This window comes from Drosophila albomicans, chromosome 3 (assembly GCF_009650485.2).
Source record: "Drosophila albomicans strain 15112-1751.03 chromosome 3, ASM965048v2, whole genome shotgun sequence".
Classification (NCBI taxonomy): Eukaryota; Metazoa; Arthropoda; class Insecta; order Diptera; family Drosophilidae; genus Drosophila; species Drosophila albomicans.
In genome coordinates this window covers 54457939-54477204 of record NC_047629.2, presented here as the reverse complement: position 1 = coordinate 54477204, position 19266 = coordinate 54457939, and the positions used below count along the sequence as shown (strand labels likewise).

Here is a 19266-nt window from a genome sequence, read left to right as displayed (position 1 = left end):
TTTTGTTTGCTTGTTTGCTTGTTTTGTGTGGTGGCATTGATAACTGCAAATGGTTTGGGCAAAACCGCAAGTTAAAGTATTTCTATGGCAAACTTAAAGAAGTCGATAATTGAATCAGAGAGAAGTGGTTAAACATTTTGCCGGCAATCAGCAAAAAACTGTCAACTAGCCATAAATCCATCGAGGGAGGCCAAAAACAAAACGACACCAAACAAAAAAAAAGTGTACAAATTAAATTAAGCTGAGGCAGACGAAGACGAGAAGACAAAAGGCGGCGTGCAATTTACAGAGAACTGGCAACAAATCAAATTGCCTTATAACCAGATGCCAGTTGCGAGTTGCAAGTTGCGAGTTGAAGTCGAAATCAAGTCAAGTCAGCAGATCGCCAATGGCCAATTCCCGTGTGGACAATTGCGACGTTGCAACGACGCGTTGCAGCGGTTGCAGTTGCAGGCAGCAGCAGCCTCTCAGCTGAGTAAATAATTTCGCATTGCCATAAAAGTGCAGCGAGTGACGAGTGAGCGAGGGTGGGCAACGTCAGTCTGTGCCACACGATGTGAGGGAGGAGGAGCGGGGAGAAGGCGGACTGTCTGTGTCTGTGGCAGCATCTGTCAATTGCTTGGAGATTGATGCCCCTGGATAATAGCGACGCGAACAATTTGCAGACGACAACACGCCACAAAGCGAATGTCGCGTCGGTGGTCGCGAGACAAACTGAATGACAACTCTTTAGGTTCTGCTGCAGCGGTGCTGTTAACGGGATTTTTAAAGCAAGTTATTTGCCCAAAAATGGTGGCAACACGAAGACAACGCAGACAACGGAGACAGCGACGGCAAAGTGTCGCGGCCAGCGACTGTGACAAGTGACAACGGCGCATGCGTGACTTGCCACAGCCAAAGGCAGCGAGGCAGCGATCGGCAAACAGAAACTGAGATCGCGAGATTGGCCAACTGCCGATGGATATGGTAAACGCAATGCTGACTGACACTTTGTCAGCGTACGCAGCTTGGACAAATTTGCCTTGTTGCAGCAGCTGGCTGGCAAAGCTAACTTATCTGTGGCAGCAGCTGCATCGCCTAGACATGCATCGCCTACTCTCTATGCAACGCATCTAGACAAAAGGCCACATTGTGAGTGTGTGGCAGGATGCAATAAAACGCAGTCACAGGTGCATCAAATGTTGGTCCAAGTTGCAGTCAACATGTTGCCAAGTCATTAACTTGAGCCTGTTTTGGCTTTTGTTACATGTTTGTGATTACATGCAGCCTGTTCCCCACTCTCTCCCCGTTCGGCTGCTCCTTCGGGGGGTGTAGAACAAAAGGCGGCCAGGACATGCACATGGACATGGACTGCTGTTGTTGTCGTCGGTTTGGTTTCGTTTGGTTGTTCGTCTTGTCGCTGGATAATTGCAGCAAAAGCAACAGCAACAGCAACGACAACTTGAGGGGCGATGGCGAGTTGGCTTTGGCAGCGCCTTGAGCGTTTAGGCCATTTGAAAATTGCAGCGAGGGGTGCAACAACAACCACTTTGGGCCAACTCCTCCTCCAGCTGCCTGCTTCGCCATTGTCTTCTCTCTGGTGTGTGTGTGTCTCGCTCATGTGCGAATTTTTATGGCCAAGCGAAAACAACCCTCAAGTGGCAAACACACACACACACTCACACACATGTGAGTTACTCAAGCATGCATGTGTGTGTGTTTGTGGCAATGTCAACTGGGGCGGCTACAAGCTGCTAAGTGCACTTGCCCAGCATTTCTTTGCCTTTCAATGCGTCTCCTTTGCCACCTCCTCTCGCCTCTCGCCTCACGTCTTTGCCTTCCTTTTTATTACATTCTTTTTTTACAGCACACACTGCCATGAATACATAATGCACTGCACTTGAGGCGCTTCCCCACTCCGCTCCGGGCACAAGTGACAAAAGCGGGCGGCTAATTCAAATGACGACAGGCTCAGTCGCAGTCTCCGTCTCAGTCTCAGGATCGGCTCCTGTCGTCAGATAACTGCATTCTCCAAATGTTGCCAAAGGATGCAAAAAATATATATGTATGTGTATGTGTGTGCATGTGCCTTCCCGCCTCGTGGCGAGCCTGGGCAACATCTTTGTTCGCCGCCCGTTGACGCTGCCAGTCGGCCGGAAAGTAATTAAAATCTGCGCTTAAGTGCAGGTCCTTAAAAAAACGAGAGAAAATGTGCACAAAAAGAATGAGAGTCCGGTGCAGGAGCAGGAGCAGGAGATGCGGGTGTTGAAAAAGTGTTGAAAGAGCCACTGAAATATGCAAAATGAAATATTTAATAGGCCTTTGAAAGCGGCCAAATTGGGAGGTTGTCAAAACCAAAGTGGCGCCATCTATGCCATGTGCTTAGCAATTAAATCACAGCAAGAATGTCCTTAGTGGCACTCTAGCGCCATCTAGCGCAACTCACAAGCTGTTCTCAGTAACTCAAGCAGACGCAAAACATCGCGGTGAGAACAGTTTCCCCTTGCACAAAGCAACTCGTTTAAGGGGTTTGAGCATGACGATGTTAACATCGCACAACATCGCAACGCAATGAGTTTCACTCCAAGCAGGACGCACTCACACTCACATTCACACTCACACTCATTTACCCCTTTCGAGTGTATTCACTCCACTCATAGCGCTGCCCGCAGGAGCAATGTTGAGTGAGAGAGAACTTCTCTGCGAGCATTTAAAAAGTGGTTAAGGGTTTAGGGGTTTGAGTGCTGCACACGCTATGCTGTGCTAATTAATCGAGACTTGCATTCAACATATCGACAGCAAAGTTGCTTTAATAATTTGCTATAGAAATTGTTGCCGTGAAACTTGGACAACTTTTGTCTGTCTTCTCTCGCAGGACGTCGATGGTGTATTAAATAATTCAAATAGCAAAACTTTTTAGACACCCAACCGAAACCCCACCGAAAAAATGTTATCCAAAGAATGCCAACCATTTTTCAATATGTTTTAAGCATAAAGTTTCGTTCCTTTCCACACGCAGCTGCAAGCAAAAGTTTTGCCAAATGTAAAAATAAAGCAAAAAAAAATTAGATCTCAATGCTGCTGCAAATGAGCAAAAAAATAAAAGTAAGTGGACTGAGCTGGCAAGCTGGTCACAAAACTGCGAAAATTGAAATGAAAATTACCCATTGTGGCAGCAGCATTTCAATTTGAGCTGCCATTTTGCACGTGCCCCATGCCCCACGGTCTTTGCTCTGCTAATGGTGCATAACCATTGAGAGCTGCTTCAACTCCAACTCCAAGTCGAAGGCATCCATAGAAAGCCGCCTTCGCCATTTTATTCATGTCGCCGTCAACGTTCGACTTTATTAGTTATTTTCTGCTCAATTTGTGCTCAGGAGGCAGGATAACAAGAAAAATTATTTTCATTTCATTCAACTTGAACACATTTAGCATAATGCAAATGGAGCTAAAGAAAAAAATAATCAAATCTTTCCACTGTTTTCAGTTTGCAAATCCATTCATTGCCACTCGACCGAGACAAGCTCCAATTTGAAGGTGGAGAATGCTTTTGGGCTATTCATAAATTCGTTTTGGCCTTGCATTCGAGGCACGTTCGAGACCTGATTCCAATAAGCATGAGTTAAGCTATTATCACATGACCATAACCAATCACAATGCTCAGGTGACTTGACTAATATATCATGAGAAGAGCATAGTTTAAAGTGTTCCTATTTTTATAGACTTTAAACAACGTGTTATTTAAATTAAATACGATTCAATTACTTAAACACTAAGCTTCCCAAAACGTTACGTTTTTAGATTTAACATTGTATAACACATAACAAAATAAATAAATGTTTGATATGGATTAGCATATATTTTATTTTAAAAGTTAAAGAACTTTGAAATTGTATTAAGCTTTAAAAACAACTATTATTTAAATTGATATCTAATTTTATTTTATACTTTATATTAATGAGTTCGAAATTTGTTTTTAATATATAAAGTAATCCTCTATTTGGCATTTCTCCTTTTCCATTGCCTGTTAATTGTGACAAAAAATAAACGTAAATAAATTATTATTTAATTTTATTTTATATTATATATTGAAGTATTCAAGATTTCTTATAAGAAGTATTGCAGCATTTTGACTGACCAAGAAATGTAACTTGTGACAATAAATAATTGCATGTAATCCCCAATAATAATATTTATTTGTCTTTAACACTTAATTTACAATATTCCAAAGTTAGACCTTCGATTGAGAATAGTTTATTCAAATTTCAAAATTAACTAAATTTTCTGCAAGTAATCAAAGCAGTGAGAAGGTCACTTCTTGGCCAATTAACTAAAGTGATGTTCTAACAATGTTGAGAACTTCACAGCTTGGCAGCTGATAAACTTCACAGCTCTAAGCACTAATTATACATTAGTTTGGTTACAGTTTTCGAAGGGGGCGACATGAAAAGTTTACGCACAATTATCAACACTTGGCCCAGGCGGCATGATGGGGCATTAAAAAAGTTGACTGCCACGCCCATTTTACGGGCAGTCCGACGCACTATAAAAACCACAAATAGTGGACACTTGTCAAACAGTTTTCGAAATCGGATTAAGCAACTTCAACAGGACTCAAGGAGACTCAGAATGAGCAGCGCTTTGGTGGAATCTCCGCGCTCCTTTGGCGACATGATGCGAGCTCCTGTGCTTCTCTACAAGACGATTGGCGAGGACATCTATGCCCATCGCTCTACGAATGCTTTAAACTCGCTGCTGCTCAAGATTTACTTGTATGCGGGATTCATCAACTTCAATCTGCTTGTCTGTGGCGAACTGGTTTTCTTCTACAAATCGATGCAGGACTTTGAGACTGTTCGACTCGCTATTGCGGTTGCTCCCTGCATTGGATTCTCGCTTGTGGCTGACTTTAAGCAATTCACCATGGTGTTGTATAAGGGAACACTGACTCGTCTGCTTGACGAACTGGAAGAGATGCATCCCAAGACTCTGGCCCAGCAGCGTGCCTTCAAAATGGACGATTTCGAACGCACCATGAGACGAGTCATCGGCATCTTCACCTTTTTGTGTCTAGCTTATACAACCACATTCTCTTTTTATCCGGCTGTTAAGGCAACGATTAAGTACAATTTTCTGGGCTATGAAACCTTCGATCGCAACTTTGGCTTTCTCATTTGGTTTCCCTACGATGCCACCAGTCGCAATTGGGTTTATTGGATCACCTATTGGGATATTGCTCATGGCGCCTACTTGGCTGGCATTGCTTTCCTCTGTGCGGATCTTTTGCTCGTCGTGGTCATCACTCAGCTTTGTATGCACTTCAGCTATATCGCTAATCGCCTAGAGGATTATCCTTGTTATGAGGATCGCAATGCGGAAAATATACAGTTCTTGGCATCGATGATAAAGTATCACGACAAGTGCTTGACGTAAGTTTAAAAGTGAGCCAATTAATACAAATAATACGAATTGGCTTTGCACCTTAAAACGACACTATATATATTTATTAGTAAAATTCTCTTAAAATTAACCCATTTTAAGATTATTTTATTATTTGTCAGACCCTCTAAAAAAAAACTTAGAAACTACAGAAAAAGATTAGAAGCCAGCAAATTATTTGCTTTCATATTTACTCAGCAATTTATTTACTTACTCATTGCGTATTTAAAATTGAAATTCAGAGTAAAGAAATACATTGAATTTTACTTAGAATAGAATAGAATAGAATACAAAATTATTATATTGATTTTGGAGGTGGGGGAGCTTAGACTTTTAGGTTTCTTAAATTTTCTTAGTATTAAAGGCAAAGTAAAAGTAAAACATTTCATGAATACTAAGGATTTCATAATTTAGATTCATGTTAATTTTACATTCTTCTTTATTTTCAATAATCATTACATTCATTTTTCAGACCCTAATTTAATTTTCCCTTCGTTAAATTAGGTTAAGATCTAATATTTTTATACCCGCTACCCATAGGGTAGAAGGGTATTATAACTTTGTGCCGGCAGGAAATGTATGTAACAGGTAGAAGGAGGCATCTCCGACCCTATAAAGTATATATATATCTTGATCAGCGTCAACAGCCGAGACGATCTAGCCATGTCCGTCTGTCCGTCTGTGTGTCTGTCCGTCCGTCCGTATGAAACACTGGATCTCAGAGACTATAAGAGATAGAGCTATAATTTTTTTTCGACAGCATTTGTTATGTTTGCACGCAGATCAAGTTTGTTTCAAATTTTTGCCACGCTTACTTCCGCCCCCGCAAATCAAAAAAATCGAATAACAAGCCTAATTTTAAAGCTACGAATTTTGGTATATATAACAATTACTATAGTAGTTATGATTCCTGAAAATTTTGTTGCGATCAGATAAAAATTGTGGAAGTTATTAAAGAAATACTTTTGTATGGGCAAAAACGCCTACCTACTAGGGCTCTTAGTTGCTTTAGCCGACAATCTGGTACATTGTGCCGTCTATGGTATATTTTGAATGTGCCGTCTATGGTACTATATCGATCTACCAAACAAATCATTTGGTATATTTTTAGTATTTTTTAGTATTTTCGGTATATTTTGAAAATGATACCGCAATATTTTGCCTTTATTAAAAATGGGTAGCGGGTATCTGACAGTCGAGCACACTCGACTGTAACTTTCTTACTTGTTATTAATAAATTACTGTGAACTCTACTCTTCTCTGCCAATAGTCTCTGCGAGCACATCAATCAAATGTATAGTTTCTCATTGTTGCTCAACTTTTTGATGGCTTCAATGCAGATTTGTTTCATAGCCTTTCAAGTGACTGAGTCGACCATTGAAGTTATTCTCATCTACTGCATTTTTCTGATGACATCCATGGTGCAAGTATTTCTAGTATGCTACTACGGCGATGCTTTAATAGCTGCAGTAAGTTTAACTTACTTAAAAAATCAAAAATTTAATCTACTATAAATACTTATTGTAGAGTCTTCGAGTTGGAGATGCTGCCTACAATCAGAATTGGTTTCAGTGCAGCAAAACTTATTGCGTATTGCTGAAGATGATGATAATGCGCAGTCAGAAGCCAGCTATGATAAGACCCCCAACATTTCCACCAATTTCACTGGTTACCTATATGAAGGTAAGCTGTTGTTTTATTTATGTAATTTACTATTTTATCGTATATTCATTTAGGTAATTAGCATGTCGTATCAGTTCTTTGCTTTGCTGCGAACAACCTACTACAGGAATTAATCTAATCCTGAAACGCTCTACTGCGATTTGCCCCTGAGCTCGCCAAATTTACAAACCTAATGACAAGCTGCGACATACTTTGATAATATTTAATTAAAAATCGCATTTAAAATTAATAAGCTTAAATTGAAACCAATAGCGCCCGAACGAGCAAGAACAAAATGTGTGTAAAAAAATCGAGGGAGTCAACAGAAAAACAGCAAAAAAAACCAACAAAATAAAATAGAATGGCACACGAAGCAAACATTTTTCAAAAGGAATATTACAGCACCAATAACAAAAACTCGCCCTCCCAAGAGCAACGTCCAGTCTCTAAGTTTTCTCTCAGTCTCTGAGAGTTTCTCTCGCTCTAAAAAACGAAGCCAGAGCAGTGCCATTTTTGCCCCCCCAACAACCATTTGAGCTGCCCGGGTTTTTCCCAATTTCCCGCTCCCCAAGTGGTAATAAAAGGAACAACATAAAACGCAATCACAATCATCGACAATAATCCGGCAGCGGCAAAAAATGCTTATTATAAAATTTCACAGTTTTTCAATGAGCGGCAAAAAGCAAAGCAAATCAACAAAAAAAAAAAAACGAGAGAGAAAAACAATAAAAAAAAAGCTGCAGCAGCAGCAATGGCTTTTCAAAATCATAATGGCAGCTAGTAACAAGAGTTTTGTGTACAAATAAGTGGAAAAAAATTGCCAGGCAGCAGGCAGCATGATGTCGATCGGGGCATCCACCACAACCAACACATCAGCAGAGAACTACGACCATGTCCATGTCTCGGCGTCAACGAGAGCAGGCAAATACCACGTCAGCAGCTCCAATGGCATCTACAGCTGCCACACGCTGCATGCCCCCGGTCGACAGTTCGTCGTGCACGTCACGCGCAACCACTTAAAAAACCTTGAGCCACCTCCCTCACTCCCATCTCCAGCTCCATTTCCATGCCATTTCCCTTGCCGCGAGACTCCATCGTCATCGTCATCGTCGTTGCATTTTCCCTTAACAGGCCGTTAGTCGTTATTATTTTGGTCCATTGACGCTGCGGGCCATGCCAGCTCTATGTACACTTGAATACTATATGTATGTATATACCTCATCCTCTCTTTCGTACGCTGAGCTTAATGCGGCGTTCAGGCCAACGGCAGTGCACGGGGCACATTATATACCACCACCACCACCACCTTCATCTTCACCTCCACCACCACCGCCATCATTATCATCATCATCGGAGCACCACCATCGACATCATCCCATTGCCAAGCAGCAGCAGTCCATCAACATCAGCGGCAACTTCCTCCACCCACCTCCTCCACGCTGGGTTGGGCTGCTGCCTTTTGCCACCCTCGTTGCTCGTTGCTGTTGATGTCCCGTATTGGAATCGCGTTCGTCTCGCCTCGTTCGTCCTTCGTCCCCCCATGTCACTGAGTTCGTCCTGGTCGCGCACTCTCGGCAACAGCACCACCAGGAGGGCAATTTTTATAATTTTAGTCTCGTTTGCTTTGAATTTATTTTTATTTTTCTGTTTTCTGTTTTCTTTTTCAGCTTTTTTCCCTCACCTCATCTCACATCTCCACCTCTCCTGTCCACTCGACTGGCTTTGACTCCTCCTTTCCGGCATGGCAGAAATGTTTCCCCCGACGCGTTGTTGATTTTGTATGCCTGCTGCTTTAGCTTCATCTCTTCCTCCTGCTTCGACTCTCGCAGCTTCTTTCTAACATTTTCTTGTTGTCAGCTCTGACTTGATGTTGTGTACACTCACTCACTCACACATACACACTCACACAGTTATGGTCTTGTATTAGTTTCATTCGATGCTTTTTTTGTTGGCTTTACAAAATGGCGTTAGCTGTATTGATTTTTGATTTGTTGCCACGTTTTCATCGCAGCAGGCCAAATATAATCCTCTTTGCCATGTTTTAAGCAAATGCGAATTAGCCAAGTCATGGCTAATGATTAAAGCAACTAAAGTTATAGAACAATTTTTAATGAAATTAGAAATATCATTTTGTTTAGGTAATTTAAATAGAATAAATATGATATCCCAAAGACTTATTGATTTTCTTGTACAAGTAAAAATAATAGAATTATAATTTGCACAGCTAAGTCATTACTTTAATTTTATAAATTTAAATCCATTTAAAAATAAAATTAACAAACCTGCAATTTACATATTAATATACCAAATATAATATATGGTATATTTTGAATGTACCACAATATCAATATACCAAATATAACCGGTGGTATATTTTTTCAGTATTTTTGTGGTATAGTTACATTGATTACCCTAGTATATATTGGCTGACAATCTGGTATATTTTGCAATCTACGGCATATTATGAATGTATGGTATATTTTCGGTATTTTTGTAGTATATTTATTTGGTATATCTCAAAGTTAATACCATATTTTGAATGTACCACAAAATCAATACATCAAATATAACCGGTGGTATATTTTTCAGTATTTTTGTGGTATATTCATATTGACTTCCCTAGTATATATTGGCTGACAATCTGATGTATTTTCCAATCTATGGTATTTTATAAATGTATGGTATATTTTTCTTTATTTGGTATATTTCAAAGTTAATATCATATTTTGAATGTACCACAATATCAATATACCAAATATAACCGGTGGTATATTTTTCAGTATTTTTGTGGTATATTTATATTGATTTCCCTAGTATATATTGGCTAACAATCTGGTATATTTTATAATCTATGGTATATTATGAATGTATGGTATATTTTTAGTATTGTTGTATATTTGGTATATTTCAAAATTAATACCATAAAGCACATTCATTCTATTATCTCAATATGAAAGCCTGTTCAAGAAATTGACTTTCAATTATTCCTCTATTTAGAAGTCTTGTTTTCATTGTCAATATTTGAACTAATTTCATCTCCTTTAGTTATTTAATACGTATATGTATGTACATATGTACATATATCTTGGCATATTGTATACCATGTTAATGCATGTGCTTAAACATAAGTTAGTTTAGAGATTACTAAGTTTACTCTTAATGTTTAATGTTGTATATTTGCTTCTATATCCTTATCCATATTTCTATGCATACACTTCAGTACTTGTCATAGCCTAGTTTTTCTTTTACTTATTTATGCAATATTTTAATTAATTTCTGTCTCATTTGGTTATTCTTTATATGCTTTGACATCTTTGCTGTAATACGAGAAGTGCTCAAACAATCTATTATTTAGAACTTTACCTTTGGCAAAGACCTTAGTTACTCTGCTGTCCAAGCTATTAGAAGTCCCTCATCAGCAGTCGCCCCTTCTCCCCTCTGTCGTTGTTTGCTGTTCACATTGTCTTGGCCGTGGAGCAGGCAAACATTTTGTATTGAATTGCTTCAGGACACTGGAAACGGCTACAAAGTGTGCGCAAATACGCAAAATCTTTTTATTTTGCTCGTCAGCTTTTAATTTTATGCTTTCCCCGATGTCCCAGGACAAAGTCCGTGCTCTTCTTTCGTTATGCTTCTGCGTTCCACGTTTTTTTCATGATTCGCAGCAAGGGAGTTGGGAAAGTTGCTGGACAGGAATGGCTGCCATTTAGACGGCAACACAACAGCAACAACAACAACAACAAAAGAAAGAAAAAAAAGCAACAGCAACTCAAAAGACGTCCACGCTTCGTGTCCGCCTCCTGCTTTCCCTTGGCAACGCTAATGAGATCCAAACGCAGAGCATGAAGGCAACTTTCCATTACGTCGAATTTCTTTCTCTATTTTTTTTTGTTTCTTTGGCATTTTTTTCATTGTCGCCACTCCTCGTTGCCCTCCCCGTTCTTGATCTGGCAAATGTCCTTTTGGCTTGTTAAGAAAATGTCGCTCTCTAATGCCCAGCAAGTTGTGCTCGGCAAAAGTGACAGGAGAAGAGCAGGAGAAGAAGGTGGAGGAGGAGGAGGACAGGGCTGACTAGTCGCTGTTGGTATTGGAGTCAGAGTCAGAGTTGGAGTTGGAGTTGCCGTCGCGCTCTTAAATTAGAAAAATGTAAATTTATTTTAATTAAGATAAATAAGTAACAAAATGTTTTATGGAAATTACGTTAACAACGTGGGGACAAGAGGCGGTAATGGGCTGTGGAGTGGCCATGGGAGGAGGGGAGGAGAGGGAGTGCTTTCGTTTTGGCTATTACTTTCAAGAGGCGACACACTCCAGAGCGTGGCAAAGACCACAGGCAATGGAAGTGGCAACTGAGAACAGCCAACAGGGAAATGGGAAATGGAAAACTGAGAATGGAGAATCGAGAATCGAGAATCGAGGATAGAGAATGGAGAACGGAGAACTGCTTTGCCATGCAAATACACATAATCAGAAGTCGGACAGACTGTGGAGGAGCAGCAGGCGCCAACTACACAGCAATTGTAATAGGTCCCTTTTCCCTCTCTCCTCTCAGCATGTTAACAACAAATGAAATTATTTTTTCCATTTGTATACATTCTGGCATATTTTGCTGTTGTTGCATGTTATTTTTTTATGGCTTTGTTGAAAAGTTTGCCATTGAAGCGATCGATGATGATGATGATGATGATGGAGATTGTTTTTTTTTATCATTTTGTTTTCATGTTTCACATTTTATGTATTGCATTTATTGTGTGGCGCATACTTTCGCAGCGACTGTTATCGACACTCATTGAAGTGCTTTGATGGATGCTGTTGAAACTTTTAATTGAAGCCAAGCCGAACCTTTCGCAATTAATATATTTGCACTTGCATTTACCGCACAATATTTCCAACAAAAACAAAAAAAATAAATTCATTCATTCATTTTCCACCCACTCTCTTCGTCGCAGTTTTTTATATTCAAAACTTTTATTTATTTTAATTAAGTCGCTTAATTTGCCTACTTTTTTCGCAGTTGTTGTATTGCGTATTTTAATTGCCTGCTCGGGCGTTACATTAAATGGCCCGACTGAAATTTATGGTCATCAATTCGGGTTGTGGCGATGTTTTTCAATATTTACAATAACAATAAAAATCGTATATTATGTTAATTAATTTCAGCCGGGACAACACAACAAAAGTGCGCTCTCCATAATAATGCATAAATTGTTAATTGAATAGTTGTGGAGAGGTGGGAAAAGAGGTTGCTAAAATATGTTTACTCAGTGCAAGGTCGATATAAAATTCTAAATTAAAGATCAGATTTAAGTACACATGCATGTATTTTAGATTTTAGTTCTTCATAAATACATATAAATAAGTGCACATGGACCTAAAGGAATTTTCCTAAAAATTATCATGCATTTACTTTTAATTTTTCATGTCGAAAGTGATCTATTAATTATTATGTGTGTCTGTGTTATTCCCAATGATTTTAATTCTAAAAAGAATCAAAAATAAGAAAATAAATATAAGTACACAGAGAAAAAAAAATCTAGATTAAATATGTTGATTTAAGAATTTTTCGATGTTAAAAAGAGCAATCTTGAAATAAGATTTTTAGATTGAGAAAATGTTCAATCATGATATTTATGCTAAATTTGCATTCTAAGATTAAAAACGTCTTACTTAAAGAAGAAAGAAATTTTGATTCAATTATTGATTCAATTCTGACAAACAAACAATCTATATCTAAGATTTTATTCTTGATTTTAGCACATTGTTTCTTTCTGTGAACATTTTCAATAGAAAGATGAAACTGGAAACATCTAAAACATTTTTGCAATTTAACCTTCCAGCTCTGTATCTTATTCAAGCTACGAGTACCAAACATGTTACTTCTAAGTAAGTAATTAATGATCTAAAAATATGAACACATATTTAATATAAAAATTTGCCACTCCAACATAAAAACATTTCCTTTATTTCACCTTAAATCCATCACAAAATGTATAAACAAAAATGCAGTAGCTTTGTCCAACTCCCAAATGAAATATTTATATGCATATTGATTCATATTTGATGGCATCTTCATGTACTCTGTACTTATTTTCGAATCACTCGAGCAGTCCACTCTTCAAGCTTAATGGTTTAAATATTTACTCATAATTAAAATTCAGCTTTATGCACATCACATCAAGTGCATAATCACAGCAGCGTTGACGTCGTCGTCGTCGACATCGTTGGAGTCCTGGCCAGGCGACTTTGGCCTGGCTGTCATCATCCTGGCAAGGCCATTGAGACGATTTTTGAGCGAGATGGCGCCCAGTGGGGCTGTCACCAGGCGGCACAAAGACAGACTGCTGGCCAGAGGGGGGGGCAGAAGTCAGAGCCTGGGGCACAGAGAAAGAAAGAGGGAGAGAGAGTGAGTGAGAGAGCTGGCATTAGCCAACGGACAGGGTAAGTCAGAGTAACTGAAGATTATGTCGCCCCCAAAGTAAATGAAACTTATGCACAAATTACACAAGTCAGTTGACTAGCCGCTCTCTCCCCTCTCTCATCTCTTTTCTCCACCTTCTTCTCCTCTTCTATTGCGGCTCAGTGGTGGAGTCTGCTCCACTCTTTGCAGCTCTGCTCGTAATTAAAACTGGCGCTGAATGAAATCGCATAAAATGAATTAAACATTTTAGGGCTATTTACGGGGGAGACGTGTCCTTATAGGTGTGTGTGTGTGTGCATAAGTGTGTGTGTGTGTGCGTGTGTGCAACGTAGTTACTCTCAGGACAATTGCAGCGTTAAATGAAATATTAATGGCGTGATGATATTCAAGTCATGGAGCAGATTCTCTCTCTAATAACGTAACTCAGACGCAGTTTCTACAGCAAATTTTATGGGTGGGACTCCAGAGTTGGGCTGGGTTTTATACTTGGTAAATGATTGGCTATAAGAGTGTGATAGTTAAGTAGTAAAGAATGCATGAAATATATAGTCAATGATTTTAACTATCAACACATTTATTGGCTAAAGACAAAATATAAATCTTAAAATTTATTTCAGGAAAATCAAATTGTTTCCTATGATGTATTTAATAAGATTTTGAATACTAAACTAGAACTTTAGGGCAACATATTATATACAAAATGTAGTTTGATAATAATCTTCATGTTATCTTAAGACACGAATAAGAATTTGAATAATAAATTAATACTTTAATTTCGAAATGTAACTTCAAAATATAAAAATTTGTTCTTGAGAAACTAAAGCTTTCGTATATATTATTTAGAATATAAAAAGCGATGATTGAAAAGCAAATAATTACTTTTAAAATGTAATTTAGCAATAATCAACCTTTGCCCAGAACATTTCGAATATTAATTCGATTTTATAAAGCTAAGTAGTGCATTGCAGTCGAGATCACTCGCTTGCATTTTTCTTGCTTGTTTTTAATGATTTTTTGTTCCCTTATTGCATTTCTCGTTCTCGTTGTTGTTGTTGTTGTTGTTGTGCACACACACTCCAAAACATTTTTCAAGTGCATCATTATTTGTTGCGAAATGTGAGCGTGGTGGGCGGTTGGAGGCGGAGGCGTGGCAAGGTGGCAAACTCTGCCTCGTACAAATTCAATGCGCTGCATTTTTAATCCTGACGCAAGATTTTTCTGTTTTGTTTCGTTTCGTTTGGTTTTTTTCTCGCATTTTTTGTTTTCAATGCCGCAACTGAAGTGCATGCCACGCCCACTGCACTTCATATGCAAACATTTATGATGACGACGCTGATGATGTCGACTGTGGGCACAAAGGTAGTCGGACTGCTTTTGTTATGCCTGCTCCCGCTCCCCTTCCCCCTCCTTGTTCTCCACTCCGCTCCCATCTCCAGATCGCAGTCCTTAGACTGAGGCATGTGTGGGCCGCTTGTCGAGTGCAGTCCTGGTTGCATAATGGGATGTCTGATGAAGCTCTTAGTCGACATAATTACTTTTTTTCCTCTCATTTTTCTGCCGCTGCTGCTGTTGTTGAGCAGCAACTGATATGTGTCGACTACTCTCATTCCGTGAACTTTATCACATGAAATGAAATTATTAATTACAACAGCCGGTTGCCGCTAAGCTGCTGCTTCTGCTGCTTTTGCTGGCCAACACTAATGAGGTAAACAGTTAGCTTGGCAGTGGACAGAATAAAGTCGAAAGTAGGAGCGGGAACAGCAGGAGGTGACTGCCTTTGATCGCAACCACTTGAATGCCAATTAAAAGCGTGTAAATAAATTTCAACAATTGCCAAACACACAAAGGCCATGCATAAATTATATTATATTACATTTGGCTGCAGTGAAACCTGTGGCAGGACTCCGAACAAGGACCAAACTCAAACTCGAAGCCAGCTAGAATTATGGCTACTGCATTAGCATAAGGATTTCGATTTCGAGTGCGGCATAGTTTGACACGGGTTAAGTGAAGGCAGCAGTCGAAGGAGAGAAGAAGAAGTACGAACCTTAGTGGCAATCATCAGCATAAATCGTGGGAAAGACGTTGGCACAAGGAATATTCAAATTAGGTGAATGTCACTCCACACACACACACGGGACAACACAGAACACAAACAGTTTTGTCAACGAACACACAGAATAACTGAATAACTCTATAGTGAATAGCTGAATGAATCTATGAATCAAAGGGTGATTGTTCTAGTTCTCACAATGTGCGCCCAAAAGTGGCGATCGTTTTGTTATTCTGAGGGATCGTCAATCGCCAGGATCAGCGCAGATGATGATGATGCTCTGTCCTGATGCTGTTGTGCGTCTTTTCAAGCTGTCCCGCAACCCTTTCTCCGACTCCTTCCGCCCCTCGAATGCTTTTTGCATATTTTTCAACCCAATTTTAATTGAAATTTTTACCTGAAAATGTTGAAAACGTAACTTGTCATTTTGGGTGCTCGGCACGCAGCTGCGTCTAGTATTTGAGTCCCGGATTAATATACAATTCTCTATTTATTGAAATGCACCAAATATTTTCATAAAAAAATATACCACAATATTTCTAATGAGAACCGGTTAAACCGGTCTCTTACAATTTACCCTTTTTTGGGTTAAGCTAATAACTTCATAAGCCCATTTTGAAATGCAAGACCTTCAGATGCTTTTAGCGCCTTGTAATAAATGCCCTAAGATGCTGCAGCTGTGGGACGATTCAATTAAAAATGCAGAAATTTATATTTGCATTCAAGATATGTCAGAAGATTTCACATTTCAGCTGTTAAGATCAATCGATTCGATTATAGTGAAGAGATAACTTTTTATTCTAAATATTTATTGAAGTATATACCTGCTACTCATAGGGTAAATATGTATGTAACAAATCGAAAAAAAACGAATAAAAAGCATAATAATTATAGAACTTTTTGTTCCTGAGAATTTAGATGCGATCGGATGAAAATTGTATAACTTATTTAAGAAATACTATTGTATGGCAAATAACGTCTACTTCATTCGGGGTTTAGTTGCTTTGGCTGACACTCTAGTATATTTTTACGGTGTTTTTCGAATGTAGTACCCCCAAGATATACCGAATATAGCATTCGGTATATTTTTGTATTTTTCAGTATATTATGTTATATTTTATTTTATATTTTTCGAATAATACCACACTGTTGTAATTAAAAAATGGGTATTGGGTTTATCACAGTAAATCACACTTGTTTTTTTATTACTATTAAATTTTGAAGTCCCGTATGTAATATAGAATTTATTGAATTCTTCTGATCTGTTCTTTTGTTGTAAAATATGTATCACTTGTGCTCTAAAAGTTCCCCTTAAAACTAAATTTAATTAAATGACAAGAAAACAACATGAAACAGCATCCAGCAAGATTTTAACTTGTTAACTTCCATTTTCCAAGTGTAAACTTTAATAATTCATATTTTCCACTTCGCAAAACTTTTAGAATCTTTTACAATCTATCGGCAAAAACTTGGACAGCGGCTGCAGCTGCGAGCAGATGAGAATTTCATTTTGCCGCCCCATTTTGAGCAAACAGGAACTTAATTTACGCTGAAATCCATTTGACTTTATCTGACATTCCAATCAAGCCGTCTAAAAATTTGTAACAACACACAAAAAAATTATAATAGAAAGCACAAAAAAAAAATGCCCAAAAAAATGGAAGCAAAAAATAAAAAAAAAAACAGAAAATGTTGCTCACAGTCACGTCGTACAACTTTTGATACAAATTTTTTTTCAAAAGCATTATTTTTTATTCGTTGTTGGTGATGATGAGGAATAGTAGCGATGGCCCATGATGATGATGATGATGATGATAGTGGGGTGGCGCTGTGCTAATGGGCAGCGTCCCACCCCTCGCTGATTTCACGTACAAAAATAATTCAATTGTTCGTGCGACGAGAAGGACTCGGAAAATTAAAATAGTGTGGCAAAAGCAACAACAAAAAAATAAGAAAAAAAAAACAGAAAAAAAAGAGAATTGTGCCCTGACATGGCAACAATATGTGTGCGTACTTACGGCAACAGTCGGGAGTTCAGGTTTCCTTTTAGCCTCTGCTCGGGCCGAAGGACCAGCTCGATGTTGCCTTGCTCTTGTTATTGCTTCTTCTTTTTTCCTGCACGCACATAATTTCCGGTGCGTTTTTATTTATATTTTTTTTGCGGAGTTTTATACACTTTTTTTTCGTTCTGGCAATCACATGCTGACATATTCTTCCTCAACAACAAAAAGAACTTTTGCTGCATCCGAGAAAAAAATGTAATTTTATAGCCAAACTGTAACAGATTTTTCAGGGGTGCACAACAGAAAAAAAAGCGAAAAAAGTAGAAAAAAATATTTAAATGAAATTAAAAAAGCGCACAGTTTACGCTCTATAAATTTAAATGCAAATGGATTTTGGTGTCATTGTTATTGTTGTTGCATTTCGCTTCGCACACGCTTGTTAGCTTAAAAGCGCATTGTTTCTGACAAGCTGTCGGATGCGTTTTATGTTATAAATTTTGACTTGTTTTCGTGAAGAGCTGCAATGAGCTAAAAAAAAACACATTATTGAAACAAAAAATGCTTGATATACGGCGCATAAAATGCAAATGCAAATGCTCGAATAGCTTGTTGACAGACTCGAGCTTCTGGCTTTATGAGCTTTCGATTAAAGTTGGTAGAACGTATTCAAAATAAAGATTTTATGAGTAAGAATGTTGATAGAATGGATACCTGCAATTAGTTTTAGTTAATACCTTAACATCGATTTAACTAAACTATACTTTAGAAACACTTTCTTTTTATAACTGAGCTTTGAAAGCACATGAAAGCTTAGCTCAAATAGGTTCACGAATCTGAGCGAATACTTTGAGATAATGGAGTATTTTAGGTAGTGCAGAATTTTGTAGTTAATTCAACATATTTAGTATGTAAATTATACTAGAATCATTATCTTTCTGATATGAAGCTTTCAAAGCACATAAAAGCATGCTGTATGTAACGAGCTTTTACTTGATGATTAAGGGCTAAGAATTAACATATTACTTTAGTTTATATCATAATTGGCTAATATTAATATAATACATTTTTTGATTATTATCTTATCCATTCATTTTAATATGAACTCTCTTCCCTCAACGAAGCTTTAAAAGCACCTGACAGCTCTCAATTCAACTCAGCTCAACTCACTCAACATTTCATATTACTTTCCTTGCATCTTCCTAAAAAAACAATTGAATTATATATGCTTGCTAATTAATTGTGTTTTAATTTTTGCCGCTCCTCGCATATTTTCCAGCCGAATGCGTTGCACATTCAACAACTCAATTTAATGGACCACTCTGAGTGCTTGTTCGTTTACTCATATCTCGCAACTCGTACTCGTAACTTTTCCACTAACTTAAAACCACATTAATCTTAGCAGCTCATCGCTGTCTACGTGAGCACATCAATCAACAGCCAATTTGCTCAACCCAAAGCAACAGCAACAACAGCAACAGGCAACAGCAGCCCACAACATGGCGGTATATTGCATTCTTTCCCTATCTCTCTCATATGTCTCTCTCCCTCCCTCTCTCTCCCTCTGGCTGTCTGGGTGCCCTCTTCGGTTTTTTTGCAAATTTATTGACATACAAATGGGATTTTGACGGCGCTAACAAGTCAATAAAGCAAAGTCAGAGACCTCTCAACCAACAGGCGACACAAGCTGACAGCTAAAATTGTCAGTTTCAAGT

At 38.4% G+C, this 19266-nt stretch overlaps 1 protein-coding gene across 1 annotated transcript; it reads left to right on the top strand.

Moving 5' to 3' along the window:
* Window positions 1-4608: 4608 nt before the first annotated feature.
* On the top strand, window positions 4609-7275 carry LOC117571659 (odorant receptor 67c). The gene is made up of 4 exons (XM_034253897.2): window positions 4609-5408; window positions 6689-6887; window positions 6946-7101; window positions 7155-7275. The coding sequence occupies exons 1-4, from the start codon at window positions 4609-4611 to the stop codon at window positions 7212-7214; spliced, it is 1215 nt and encodes a 404-aa protein (XP_034109788.1). The 3' UTR covers window positions 7215-7275.
* Window positions 7276-19266: the final 11991 nt, after the last annotated feature.